The 13,184-nt window shown below is 41.0% G+C and overlaps 1 protein-coding gene across 7 annotated transcripts in view; it reads left to right on the top strand.

Moving 5' to 3' along the window:
* slc25a21 (solute carrier family 25 member 21) overlaps window positions 1-13,184 on the top strand; it is a 565,742-nt gene that overhangs the window by 550,240 nt on the left and 2,318 nt on the right. For all 7 annotated transcript variants that reach the window (XM_072568920.1, XM_072568916.1, XM_072568915.1 and 4 more), the window contains one exon: window positions 12,702-12,866. In XM_072568920.1, coding sequence (XP_072425021.1) covers window positions 12,702-12,866 — 165 coding nt within the window. The remainder of the gene's footprint in view (window positions 1-12,701; window positions 12,867-13,184) is intronic.

The following is a 13,184-nucleotide window of genomic DNA, read 5'->3' as shown; positions in this document are numbered from 1 at the left end:
TGAGGAAAGATGCCAAGAGCTCTCAACGTGGAAGTTTGAGTGGGTGTCTGGTAATTTGAGCTCACTGTTTGTTTATTAAGACCACCATCAGGTACAGAGTTAATACATAGCAGAATCCTTCTTTTGGAAGGTTGTCATGTGTGTGCAAGACATCAGTGAAATATACATTCCCTATGCAGGCTAACAGCTATGGGCTTTAATATGTGCTAAACAATTCAACTATGGTACATCATATAGGACGAGGGCATCCAGATCAACAAGCTGTCTGGCACATTATACTCTTCTTGAATAATTGTTTCTCCCATGTTAAAAACAAATATTCATTATGTAATTAATACGGAATCTGGATTAGTTTGTCAGCTATGGTCAGCGTTGAGTTCAGATTTAACTCAGTGCAAATGCATGGATTTGGATTAGTTAAAATTGGTTCAGTTATTCGGATGCTGTGTATGATACTATATGTTCTTCAGTCCAAAGTTTTTTAAAAATTAATTTATGGAATGTCAGCTGGAAAAGTCAGAATTTCATAATTTCAGTTCATAATTGCCCTGGAGATTGTGATACTGAGGAGGTACCTTTTCAAATACACCCTAGTGATTTATTAATCCAGTTCAGAGGATGGTTGAGGATCAATCATGTGTGTGTGTATACACATATAGGCAAAGGTTTATTGCATCTAACGTATGCTCCATCCTAAAAGCATGCCTGAAAATGAAGGTAGCAACGCCACGACAGAGTGAGAAATGCCAATGAGAAATAACAGCAATGCCAGTAACAATGACAGGTTCCCTTGGTGCTAAATCCAGATTTTTTTTAATGAATGTTATCAGCTGCAGCATTTCATAATGGCCACATTTCATAGGTCAGATTTACCAAAGAACTGTGCTTAAACTACCAATTGTAAAATTCCTTGCTCAATTAATTGAACACAAGTTATTACCTTCCCAAGTAATATGTTAACAAAAAATCGTCACCCAACATGGGTCCCAAAGTCTTGATACTCAAATGACAAACCCCATTAACGACCAATTGAGTAAATTGAGTTGTGCAGAAATTTGCTCCACAAAGCCTTGACAGCTCCACAACTCACAGCCCAAATTTTTTAAAAGTAGTCATAGAGATGTACAGCACAGAAACAGACCCTTTTGTCCAATTCGTCCATGCCGACCAGGTCCTAACCTAATCTAGTCCCGTTAGCCAGCACTTGACCCATATCCTTCTAAACCCTTCCTGTTCATATACTCATCCAGACGCCTTTAAATATTGTAATTATACCAGCCTCCACAACTTCCTCTGGCAGCTCATTCCATACACGCACCATCCTCTGCGTGAAAATGTTGCCCCTTAGGTCCCTTTTACATTTTTTCCCTCTCACCCTAAACCTGCACCCTCTAGATCTGGACTACCCTACCCCAGAGAAAAGACCTTGTCTATTTATCCTATCCATGCCCCTTATGATTTTATAAACCTCTATAAAGTCCCCTCTCAGCCTCTGATGCTCCAGGGAAAACAGCGCTAGCCTATTCACCTCTCCCTATAACTCAAATCCTCCAATCCTGGCAACATTCTTGTAAATCTTTTCTGAACCCTTTCATGTTTCCTCACATCTTTCCAATAGGAAAGAGACCAGAATTGCACACAATATTCCAAAAGTGGCCTAATCAATGTCCTGTACAGCCACAACATGACCTCCCAACTCCTGTATTCAAAACTCTGACCAATAAAGAAAAGCATACCAAACATCATCTTCACTATCCTATCTACCTGCGACTCCACTTCCAAGGAGCTATGAACCTGCACTCCAAGGTCTCTTTGTTCAGCAACACTCCCTAGGACCTTACCATTCAGTGTTTAAGTCCTGCTAAGATTTGCTTTCCCAAAGTGCAGCACCTCACATTTATCTAAATTAAACTCCAGCTGCCACTCCTCAGCCCAATAGCCCATCTGATCAAGATCCAGTTGTAATCTGGGTAACCTTCTTCGATGTCCACTACACCTCCAATTTTGGTGTTATCTGCAAACTTACTAACTATACCTCTCCTGCTCACATCCAAATCATTTACATGAATAATGAAAAGTAGTGGACCCAGCACCGATCCTTGTGGCATTCCACTGGTCACAAGCCTCCAGTCTGAAAAACAATCCTCCACCACCACCCTCGATCTTCTACCTTTGAGCCAGTTCTGTATCCAAATAGCTAGTTCTCCCTGTATTCCATGAGATCTAACCTTGCTAACCAGTCTCCCATGAGGAACCTTGTCGAACGTCTTACTGAAGTCCATATAGATCACGTCTACCGCTCTGTCCTCACCAATCCTCTTTGTTAATTCTTCAAAAAACTCAATCAAGTTTGTGAGACCTGATTTCCCATGCACAAAGCCAGGTTGACTATTCCTAATCAGTCCTTACCTCTCCAAATACATGTACACCCTGTCTCTCAAGATTCCTTCCAACAATTTGCCCACCACCAATGTCAGGCTCACTGGTGTATAGTTCCCTGGCAGACCAATACAGGAAAGCATACCAAACGCATTCTTTGCTGTCCTATCTACATGCAACTCTACTTTCAAGGAACTATGAACCTGCACTCCCACGTCTCTTTGTTCAGCAACATTCCCCAGTCTTTGTAAATTTTAAAGCAACTTGTTTAAACTTCACCAATTGTCTTGATACCTCCAAACAGAAAGGTGTGGAGGACATCTGTGCATGTGCTGGCAGTTGCAGTGCAGCTGAAAGTATATGTGCAACTGCTCCTGATGCTTTCCATTTGGTGGTTGAAGCTATAGTTTTATACAAACTGGTAACAACAAGAATTTCCTTCTATACTAGATATTAGTGAACCAGATGGGGATTTTCTTAACTATCCACTAGTTTCATGGTCACTATTGCTACCCTTTTAATGTTTAATGTTGTGGTGGGATTTGAGCTTATGTCTCTGGAGTATTAGTCTTTACCTCTGAGTTGCTAGTTTATTAACATACTATTGTGCTGCTGTAACACCATAATCACTGTCTTGAATAGGAAGCCATTTTTACAGAAGCAAATATTTGCACTTAGAAGCTCCATCGCTCTATTTTATGAAAATGTCTTCAAATCTGGTATTTGTATGTTCCTACTGTTGCCAGGAAGATAATGGAAATGTATGTATATATTGTATTGTTATATATGTTGCTTTACACATTACCCATAATAGTTCTTTCCCAGCAAGGTCACACAGACTGTTCATTTCCTGGATGCATTAAATCATAATTTACAGCATTGAAGGAGGCCATTCGGTTCATCATTTCCTTGTCAGATGATAAGAAACTATTCAGTCTAACTGGACTTTATCACTCTTGTTCCACGGTTTTTATTGCTTTAACATCATATTGAAGTGCGATTTATGAGGGGTTGTGCTTCTATCACTCTTTCTGGCAATTAGTTCCTGAGCTGCACCAACCTGACACACCTCTAAGGCTCTAAATGTGTTTTATTCCTAAATGTACACCCTTTGGTTCTGGACCTATCAACCACACCAAATAAGATATCCCATCTATGCAATTTCAGCTTCTTGTAATTTATGTATTTCAACTGGGTCTTCCCTCAATACTGTTCCAAAGAAAACTAGCTATTCAATCTTAATTCCTTATTAAAATTCTCCAGTCCAGGCAACATCATTAGAAATTCCTTCTGTGTTTCTTCTATTGCAGTCACATCTTTCCAAAGGTATGGAGCACAGCATGTATTACCTCTGGCATGGCCAAAATAGTGCTTTGTACAATTCCAGCATAATTTCTGAGCCCTTATATTTTATTCCTTAGTAAATAAAGATGTGTACCATCTGTGTCACCTTCAGTGCCTTATCCATCCTGTCCAGCTATCTTCAGGAATTTGAGGGTATACACTCTAATGAGCCTCTGATTTTCTCCCCTTCTCAGTGTCCTCATTGATTATGTGTTACCTTGCCTTTTCATCCTTCCCCAAAGTCTAAAGGCAGGTAAGTTACTCGAGAAGATTCTGAGAGATCAGATGTACATGCATTTGAAAAGACAGGGTTTGATTAGGAGTAGTCAGCATGGCTTTGTGCATGGGATATCATGCCTCACAAGTTTGTTAGAGTTTGTGTATGAAGTGACCAGGAAGGTTGATGAGGGCAGGCTGGTAGACATAGTCTATATAGATTTCAGTAAGGCCTTTGATAAGGTTCCACATGATAGGCTGCTCTCAAAGGTTAGATTGCATGGAATCCAGGGAGAGCTGGAAAATAGGATGCACAATTGGCTTGATAGTAGGAAGCAGAGGGTAATTGTGGAAGAGTGCTTGTTGGTCTGGAAGCCTGTGATTAGTGGTGTGTCTCGGGGGTTGGTGCTGGGCCCATTACTGTTTGTTATATATATATCAATGATTTGGATGAGAATGTACAAGGCATGATCAGTAAGTTTGCAGATGACACTAAAATGGGCAGTATCATGGACAGTGAGGAAGACTATCAGAAATTGCAGTAGGACCTTGATCAACTGGGGAAGTGGGCTGAGAAATGGCAAATGGAGTTTATTATAGATAAGTGTGATGTCTTGCACTTTGGAAAGTCGAATCAAAGTAGGTGTTTCATGGTGAACAGTAGGGCCTTAAGGAGTGTAGTGGAGCGGAGGAATCTTGGAGGTTCACAGTTCTCTGAAAGTGGAGTCACAGGTAGACAGGGCAGTGAAGAAGGCTTTTGACATACTGGCCTTCATCAGTCAGGACATTGAGTACAGAAGTTGGGAAGTTATGTTGCAGTTGTACAGGATGTTAGTGAGGCCGCACTTTGAGCATTGTGTTCAGTTTTGATCATCTTGCTGTAGGAAGGCTGTTATTAAACTAGAAGACATTTCCAAGGCTATTCCTAGGACTCAAGGGTCTGAGTTATTGGGAGAGGTTAGACGAGCTAGGACTTTTTCTTTAGAGCTTAGGTGACTGAGGGCAGATCTTGTGCAAATCTACAGGATCATGAGAGGCATGGATAGAATGAATGTAATCAGTCTTTTGCCCAGGGTAATCAAGGCCTAGGGGGCATCAGTTTAAGGTTACAGGGAAAAGAATAAAAGGAAACCTGAGAGACAACGTTTTTTACACAAAGGGTGCTATGTATATGGAATAAGCTGTCAGAAGAAATGATTGAGGTGGGTACATTAACAACATTTAAAAGGCCTTTAGACAAATACATGAATGGGAAAGGTTTAGAAGGATATAGGCCAAGTGCAGGGAAATAGGGTTAGTATGGATGGACATTTTGGACCAGTTTGAGCCAAAGGGCCTGTCTCCATACTGCAGGACTCTATGACTCTAAATAATACACAACATGTCTCTCTGCTGAATTTCAATTGCCATTGTTTTGCCCTTTACAAGTTCATTGATTTCTTTCTGCAGTCAATAACTATCTTATTTATTACACAGCACAATATAATTTTTGTATCAGCTTTAAACAACTTAATCATGCCTCCTGCCTTCAAGTCCAAATCATTGCTATACATCACAAAAAGCAAAGGATCTAATCTGCAGAACTCCACTGAGCACAGCATTCCTCAAACTTTGTTTCTTACCTTTGAGATAATTTTACATTGGACTTGCCACTTCATCTTGGATCCAGTGAGTTTTTATTTTTATGACAAGTCTGCCATGTGGGAATTCATCAAAAGCTTTGCTCAGATCAATACACATTATAACAGATACACCACAGTCATTGACCTTCTTTGTTGCCTCCTTGAAAATGTGATAAATCAACAAATCTGTGCAAACTATCTTTGATTAATCCTCAACTTTTGAAATGAAGATTTATTGTATCCCTCAGAAGACATTCCTTTCTTTTCCCCCATTGACATTAGGCTGACTAGTATGTAATTGTGTGGTCTATCCCTTTGTCCCTTTTTGAACAATGGTACAATGTTAGGTGTCCTCTAGTCCTCTGGCATCACATTTGTAACTAGAAAACATTAAAAAATGGTCAGTTACTTGATAGATTGCGAGTGATTATTTATTGTGAGGGAGCAAATGGGTTGTCTTTGGAATTGAGGAGGGTCCAAAATGATATAGGTGATGTTGAAAGATTCATCCTTCACAGCAGAGCTGGTAGTCCAGCACACGAGACAGCATGTATGCAGTCTTTCAGCAATAAACAATTTACCCGTGATAAAGCGAGGAAGCATTGATTTTTCACTAGGATGGTGTGCTTTTTTCAGGGAACATTAATTAAGTTATTTTATTCACACGTGGGACATGGGCATGGGACCAGCATTTATTAGCCATCCCTAGTCACCCTTCAGAAGATGATAGTGAGCTGCCTTCTTGAATTGCTGCTGTCCGTATGCTGTAAATAGACCCACAATGTGATGGAATTCCAGGATTTTAATCCAATGACAGTGAAGGAACAATGATATATTTCCAAATCAGGATGGTGAATGATTTGAAGGGAGACTTGCAGGTGGTGGTGTTCCCATGTATCTGCTGCCATTGTTCTCTAGATACAAGTGGTTGTGGGTTGGGGGATGTACCCAGGGATTTTTGGTGAAATACTGCAGTGCATCTTCTCGGTAATACAAAGTGCTGCTGCTGAGTTTCAGTGGTGGCGGGAGTGGATGCTTATGAATGCAGTGACAATCAAGCGGGTTGCTTGTTCTAGATAGTGTCAAGCTTCTTGAGTTGTTGGAGTTGCATCCATCCAGGCATTCTGTCACACTCATGATTTGTGCTTTGTAGATGGTGGACAGGCTTTGGGAAGTCAGGAGGTGAGTTGATCACCACAGTATTCTTCGCTTCTGATTTGCTGTTGTAACCACTGTGTGTATGTGACAAATCCGTTTGAGTTTATAGTCAATGGTAACCCTATGGATGTTGATAATAGGGCATCCGATGATGGTAATAGCAATAGGGGTGGTGATTAACTTGTCTCTTATTGGCAATGGTCATTGCTTGGCAATTGTGTGATACAAATGTTATTTGCCACTTTTCAGCCCAAGGCTGGATATTGTGTAGATCTTGTTGCATTTGAACATGGACTGCTTCAATAATTGAGGGGTCACGAATGGTACTGAATATTGTAAAATCATTGACAAACATCCCACTTCTGACCTTATGATGGAGGGAGGTCATTGATGAAGCAATTGAAAATGGTTGGGCCGAGGATACTGCCCTGAGGAACTCCCAAAGAAATGTCCTGGAGCTGAGATGATTGACCTCTGACAACCACAACCACCTTTCTCTGTGCCAGGTATGACTTTAACCAGTGAAGAGTTTACCCCCTGATACCCATTGATTCCAGTTTTGCTAGGGTTCCTTGATGCTACACTCTGTCGAATGTGGCCTTTATGTCAAGAGCTGTCACTCTCATCTTATCTCTGAAATTCAGCTATTTTGTCCATGTTTGGACGAAAACTGTAATGAGGCCAGGGGCTGAGTGGCCCTGGCAAAACCCAAATTGGGCGTCACTGAGCAGGTGCTGCTTGATAACACTGTTGGCTAAACCTTCCATCATTTCACTGATGATCAAGAGTAGACTGATGGGTTGGTAGCTGGGTTGGATTTGTCCTGCTTTTTGTTTATAGAACATACTTGGGTAATTTTCCACATGGTTGGGGTAGATGTCAGTGTTGTAACTGTACTGGAAGAGCTTGGCTAGAGGAGCAGCAAATTTTGGTGCACAAGTCTTCAGTACCATTGCTGAAATGTTGTCAGGACCCAAAGCCTTTGCAGTGCTCAGTGCCTCCAACAGTTTCTTGATATAAGGTGGAGTGAATTGAATGACTGAAGACTGATATCTGTAATGCCGGGGGCCAATGGAGGAAACTGAGATGGATCATCCACTTGGCACTTCTGGCTGAAGATTGGTGACAATGCTTCAGCCTTATCTTTTGCACTTATGTGTTGGGCTCTCCCATCATTGAGGAGGGGGATATTAGTGGAACCTCCTCCTCCAGTGAGTTGTTCAATTATCCACCACCATTTATGACTGGATGTGACCAGACGTCAGAGCTTAGACCTGATCCATTGGTTGTGAGATCACTCAGCTCTGTCTATCACTTACTGCTTATGCTATTTGGCATGCAAGTATTCCTGTTTGGTAGTTGATTGATTGTCACGTGTGGCAAACTAGTGAAAAGCATTGTTTAAGAGCAGTAGAGGTAGATTACAATAAGCAAAGGAGAACACGTCAGAAGTTGAAGGAAAACTTAGACGGGCATACAGGGTGTGCACGAGGTGAGATCAATGTTAGCAAACTCAGCATCATTTGAGGCTAGAGAGTCAATCATCAGTCTAATAATAGCCAGGAAGAAGCTGTTCCTGAACTTGCTGGTGCCTAGGATTAGGCCTCTGTATCTTCTGCCTGACAGAAGACATTGTAGGGGATCATTACCAGGGTACAATAGGTTTTTGATGAAGTTGGCAGCCTTTCTGCAGCAGCAAATTGTCTAAATGGAGTCCATAAATGGAAGGTTGGCTTCTGTGATAGTCTGGGCTGTGCACACCTCCTTCTGTGGTTTCTTACAGTCCTGGGCAAAGCAGTTGCCATACCAAGCCATTATACACCCAGGCAGTATGGTTTCTATGATGCATATGTAGAAGTTGATGAGGGTTCTTATGAACATACCAAATTTCTTGAGCTGCCTGAGGGAGAAGAGGCATTATTATGCCAACTTGATCATCACATCTACACAGGAAGTCCATGAAAGGTTGTCAGTTATTGTCACTCTGAGGGACTTGACACTCTCAAATCTCTCAACCTTAGTTCTATTGATGCAGATGGGGGTGTGTTCTCCTCCTTTTTTCCTGAAGTCAATGATCGGTTCTTTAGTTTTGCCGATGTTGAGACAGGGGCTGTCCTCATTGCACCACATCACCAAGCCCTCAATCTCCCTTCTCTATTTTGATTTGTTGTTGATAGATGTCCATCCTGCTATGGTGGTATCATCAGTGAACTTGTAGATGGTGTTCATTCAGAATTTGGCAACACAGTTGTGGGTGTGCAGGGAGTGCAGTAGAGGACTGAAAATGCATCCTTGTGGGCCACCAGTGTTGAGTGTTATTGTGGAGCAGGTGCAGTTACCTATCTTCACTGATTGCGGTCTGTGGGTCAGGAAGCTGAAGATCCAGTTTCAGTGTGCGGAGCCAGGACGTAGGTCTCAGAGTTTTGAGATAAGTCTGGAGGAGTAATAGTGTATCCCAGGATTGGCAGAACTGTAGTCAATGAGCAGGATTCTGATATAGGTGTCCTTCTTGACAAGATGTTGCAGGGATGAGTGCAAGGTTAGTAATATGACTTTCACTGTGGATCTGTTACATTGGTGGGCAAACTGTAGGGCCTGAGGAAGGCTGGGAGACTGGAATTGATGTGGGCTATCACTAGCCTCTTGAAGCACTTCATGATTATTGAGGTCAGAGCCACTAGCCAGTAGTCATTAAGGTACATTGCATGTGTTTTCTTAGGTACAGGAATGATGGTGGTCTTCTTGAAGCAGGTGGAGACTTCGGCTTGTAGGAGGGAGAGGTTGAAGGTATCAGTGAATACCTTGGCCAGTTGGTCAACACGACTCTATCCCTGTAACCCTGCATTTCCCATAATCTACCTGGCCTTGACATCTCTGGATACTTTGGGCAATTTACCATGGCCAATCCACCCTAACCTGCACACCTTTGGAGGAAACCAGAGCACTCAAATGAAACCAATGCAGACAGTTGCCCAAGGGTGGAATTGAACCCAGATCTCTGGCACTGTGAGTGCTAACCACAGAGCCACCTGGCTGCCTCAGTGTTCTCAGTTGAAAGTGGGACCTTGAAGAACTGTGCAGTGGTCACTCTTACCAATACTATTATAGACAGATGCATCTGCAGCTAGTACATTGTTAAGGATGAAGTCAAGTATGCCTTTTCCCTCTTATTGGCTCCTTCACCACCTATCACAGACCCAGTCTAGCAGGTATGTCCTTTAAGACCCAACCAGCTCAATCAGTAGGGCTGCTGCTGAGCCACTCTTGGCGGTGGACATTGCAATCCTCCACCCAGAGTACATTTTCTGCCCTTGCCACCCTAACTAATTCCTCCAAATGTTGTTCAATATGGAGGAGTACTGATTCATCAGGTGAGATTGGACAGTACGTGGTCATCAGCAAGAGGTTTCCTTGCCCATGTTTCACCTGAACACATGAGACTTCATTGGGTCTGGAACCAATGTTGAGGACTCCAAGGGCAACTCCCTGCCAACAGTATACCACTGTGCTACTATCTCTGTTTGGTCTGTCAGTGGAACAGGAAATATCAAGGGATAACAGTGGTGGTATCTAAGATATTGTCTGTCAACTGTGATTCCATAAGTATGTCAGGACTGCAGCTTGTCTAGTCTGTATGACAAGTCTTCCAATTTTGGCACAAGTCCCCAATGTTAGTAAGGAGGACCTTGCAGGGTCTACAGGGCTGTTTTGCCATTGTCTTTTCCGGTACCTAGGTTGATGCTGGGTGGTTTGATTTCCTTCTTGGGACTTTATAACAAGTGGCTTGTTAGGCCATTTCAGAGGGCATTTGAGAGTGAGCCACATTGCTGTGGGTAGACCAGACCAGGTGAAATGGCAGATTTCTTTCGTGAAGGATAAGAGTGAACCAAATGGGTTTTCTTCCAACAGTCAATAATGGTTACATGGTCATCAGTAGATTCTTAATTCCAAATTTTCTTTTAATTGAATTCAAATTCCACCATCTTCTGTGGTGGGATTTGAACCCAGATCCCCAGAATATTAGCCGAGTTTCTAGATTAATAGTCCAGCGATACCACTAGGCCATCACCTCCCCATTGATTTATAACACTTCTTGGACATCCATACTTTCCTGGAACTTGTTAAATTGCCTAACGAAATCCAAAGGATTCCATAGAGTTTCCCAGAAAGACCAATAGTTTCTTACTCTGTACTTTACTGTCCTCAGCCATTACAATAAATATCATTGGGCCATGAATGAATTGGAATGTTTATTGAATTGGTTAATCACTGGTAAATCTGACAACCTTTTCACATTGGTTAAACATGACTGTAGCAATAAACAGTTAAGCCAATCCAACATGTGCAGAAATCAATAAATGTAACTGAATTAAAAATGTTTAAAAATTGATGTTTCTCTTCTAAACCTGCAGATATAGAATTTCCAAGTCCCAATTTATAGCACTAAGATTAAACCTAGGATGTCGCTGTTCAGTATGACTTCAGGTTGCTTGTCTGATCATAAAGTCATGACAGAATTCATATTACTTATTCAATTGCACAATTTAAGAGCCTAAACCTTTCATTCTAATGTATTAGTGAATACTTAATAGTTACTTAGAAAAGGGCCCATGAACCTGGGTCTCTGGTCCTTTTACATTGACCTAGGATTTCTACAGCTCTGTCAAAGAGAGAAGCCTTGTCGCTCTATCTATAACAGACACAAGCAAAGAGTCCATGGAACAAAAGTGGGAAGAAATGGCAATGGCCTTTCCATCTCATCTTCCTTCAAATCGACTGAAAGGGCTGAGAATAAAATTAATGGTAGATTGTGATTCTCGCCCACTTTCACATTCAAATCGAATCGTGTAGTCAGAAAGACAAGGAAGATCAAAAAGTGGAAGAATTTGTTTTTCTCAGCTTTGCATGTATCTTCAGCATGTAGCTTGCTGACTGTTGTTTTTGGATAAATGCCAGAAGGTTGGAAGGCAGTGGCTATTCCTGCTGCTGCATGCCTCTAAGGCTTACTGCAGCAGATGTAATTTTAAGTGCAATGCTCTATCAGAGTATGACTGTTCTGGGCCATATTTAGGGTAGATATCTAAACTCAAAAATGCAGGTGGTTCAGGTCATTGCAGATGGAACACAAAATGTATTCTGCCGTCAACTCAGATATACTGAAAGCAGGACATTTCACCCTTAAAATGTGTATAGTTTACCTGATCTCCCATTGTAATTTAAATAGAAGATTGGTAAAGTCATGTAAGACTGATGTAAGTAGCTGATGTCGCAATTTGATTTTATTTATGATGATCAGGAGAATTTCTGTGGAAATTCCCAGAACTTGCAATCGTAGTTCTGCTGTTCTATGTGGAATCCCAGCGTAATACTTAATGTACTCAAATTGACTCCCTGTTACTTTACTTGAGGCATAGATGTGTTTATTATAAAATGAATTATTGTATTAATTTAACAGAAAAGATGATCTTCAAATAAATTTACACTAATGTTCTACAGTGTAACTTGGTGTTTATACAGTTAAAATGAATAGAAACCTTTTGTTTATAATGATATTAGAATTGCAGTAACCCACTACTATTGTTCACACTAAGGAATCAGATTTTTTAGACTGCTATTGTTAGTCCCCGAATCCTTTGGTATTTAGCTTGGCCTCCACTTCTACTGAATCTGGTCCCCCTCCCTAATTGCTCAGCCACCTATTATTACTCCTGCAGACCCCAGCTACTTTCAGTTCCTCCTACTTAGAATAATTATGAATATTCCAATTTCCATTCTCTGAGCTCAGGCCCCAATCTATTTCTCATCTTCAGTTGGCACAATGAGCTACACAGCAGAAGATTTTCTCAGATTAGAAAGCTTGCATCTTACATTTGGATCACAATCGACATTGGTTTTGCCACGTAATGACAAAAAAAATGAAGAACTAGTACTTTATACTATTTATTTTACCTAAAAGCAACTTCATATTTTGTTTCAATACAGCAACCATCCACATTTGCTTATGCACGTGAAATAATTCGATCTCAGGGTTTTGGACTCAGGGGCCTGAACAAGGGACTGACAGCAACATTGGGTCGTCATGGTGTTTTTAACATGATCTATTTTGGATTTTACTTCAATGTGAAAAGTATTATTCCTGTAAATAAGGTAACTATTTGATCCAAATCCCTAATCAATATCAGTGTTGAAAGAAAAATCAGAAACTCATTATTGTTAGCATAGAAATGAGCAATATATTTTCATGTTCTTTTTACTCTAGTCCAGCTCACTTCCACATGCAAATATTTTATTCAAACTAAGGCAATACATCTGTTACATTGTCCCAATTACACTAGCTTTCTGGAAGAAGTATCATTTGTCTATCTGTCATAGCTTTTCTGTATCAATCATTTCGTATTCTAATCTTCCAAGAAGTTGCCATTACTGACATTACACTGAAATGTGACTATTTGCAAGTGTAAATTA

The sequence above is a fragment of the Chiloscyllium punctatum genome, chromosome 4 (genome assembly GCF_047496795.1).
Source record: "Chiloscyllium punctatum isolate Juve2018m chromosome 4, sChiPun1.3, whole genome shotgun sequence".
Lineage (NCBI taxonomy): Eukaryota > Metazoa > Chordata > Chondrichthyes > Orectolobiformes > Hemiscylliidae > Chiloscyllium > Chiloscyllium punctatum.
Note: the sequence above shows the minus strand (reverse complement) of the source record. Positions and strands in the feature narration are given on the sequence as shown.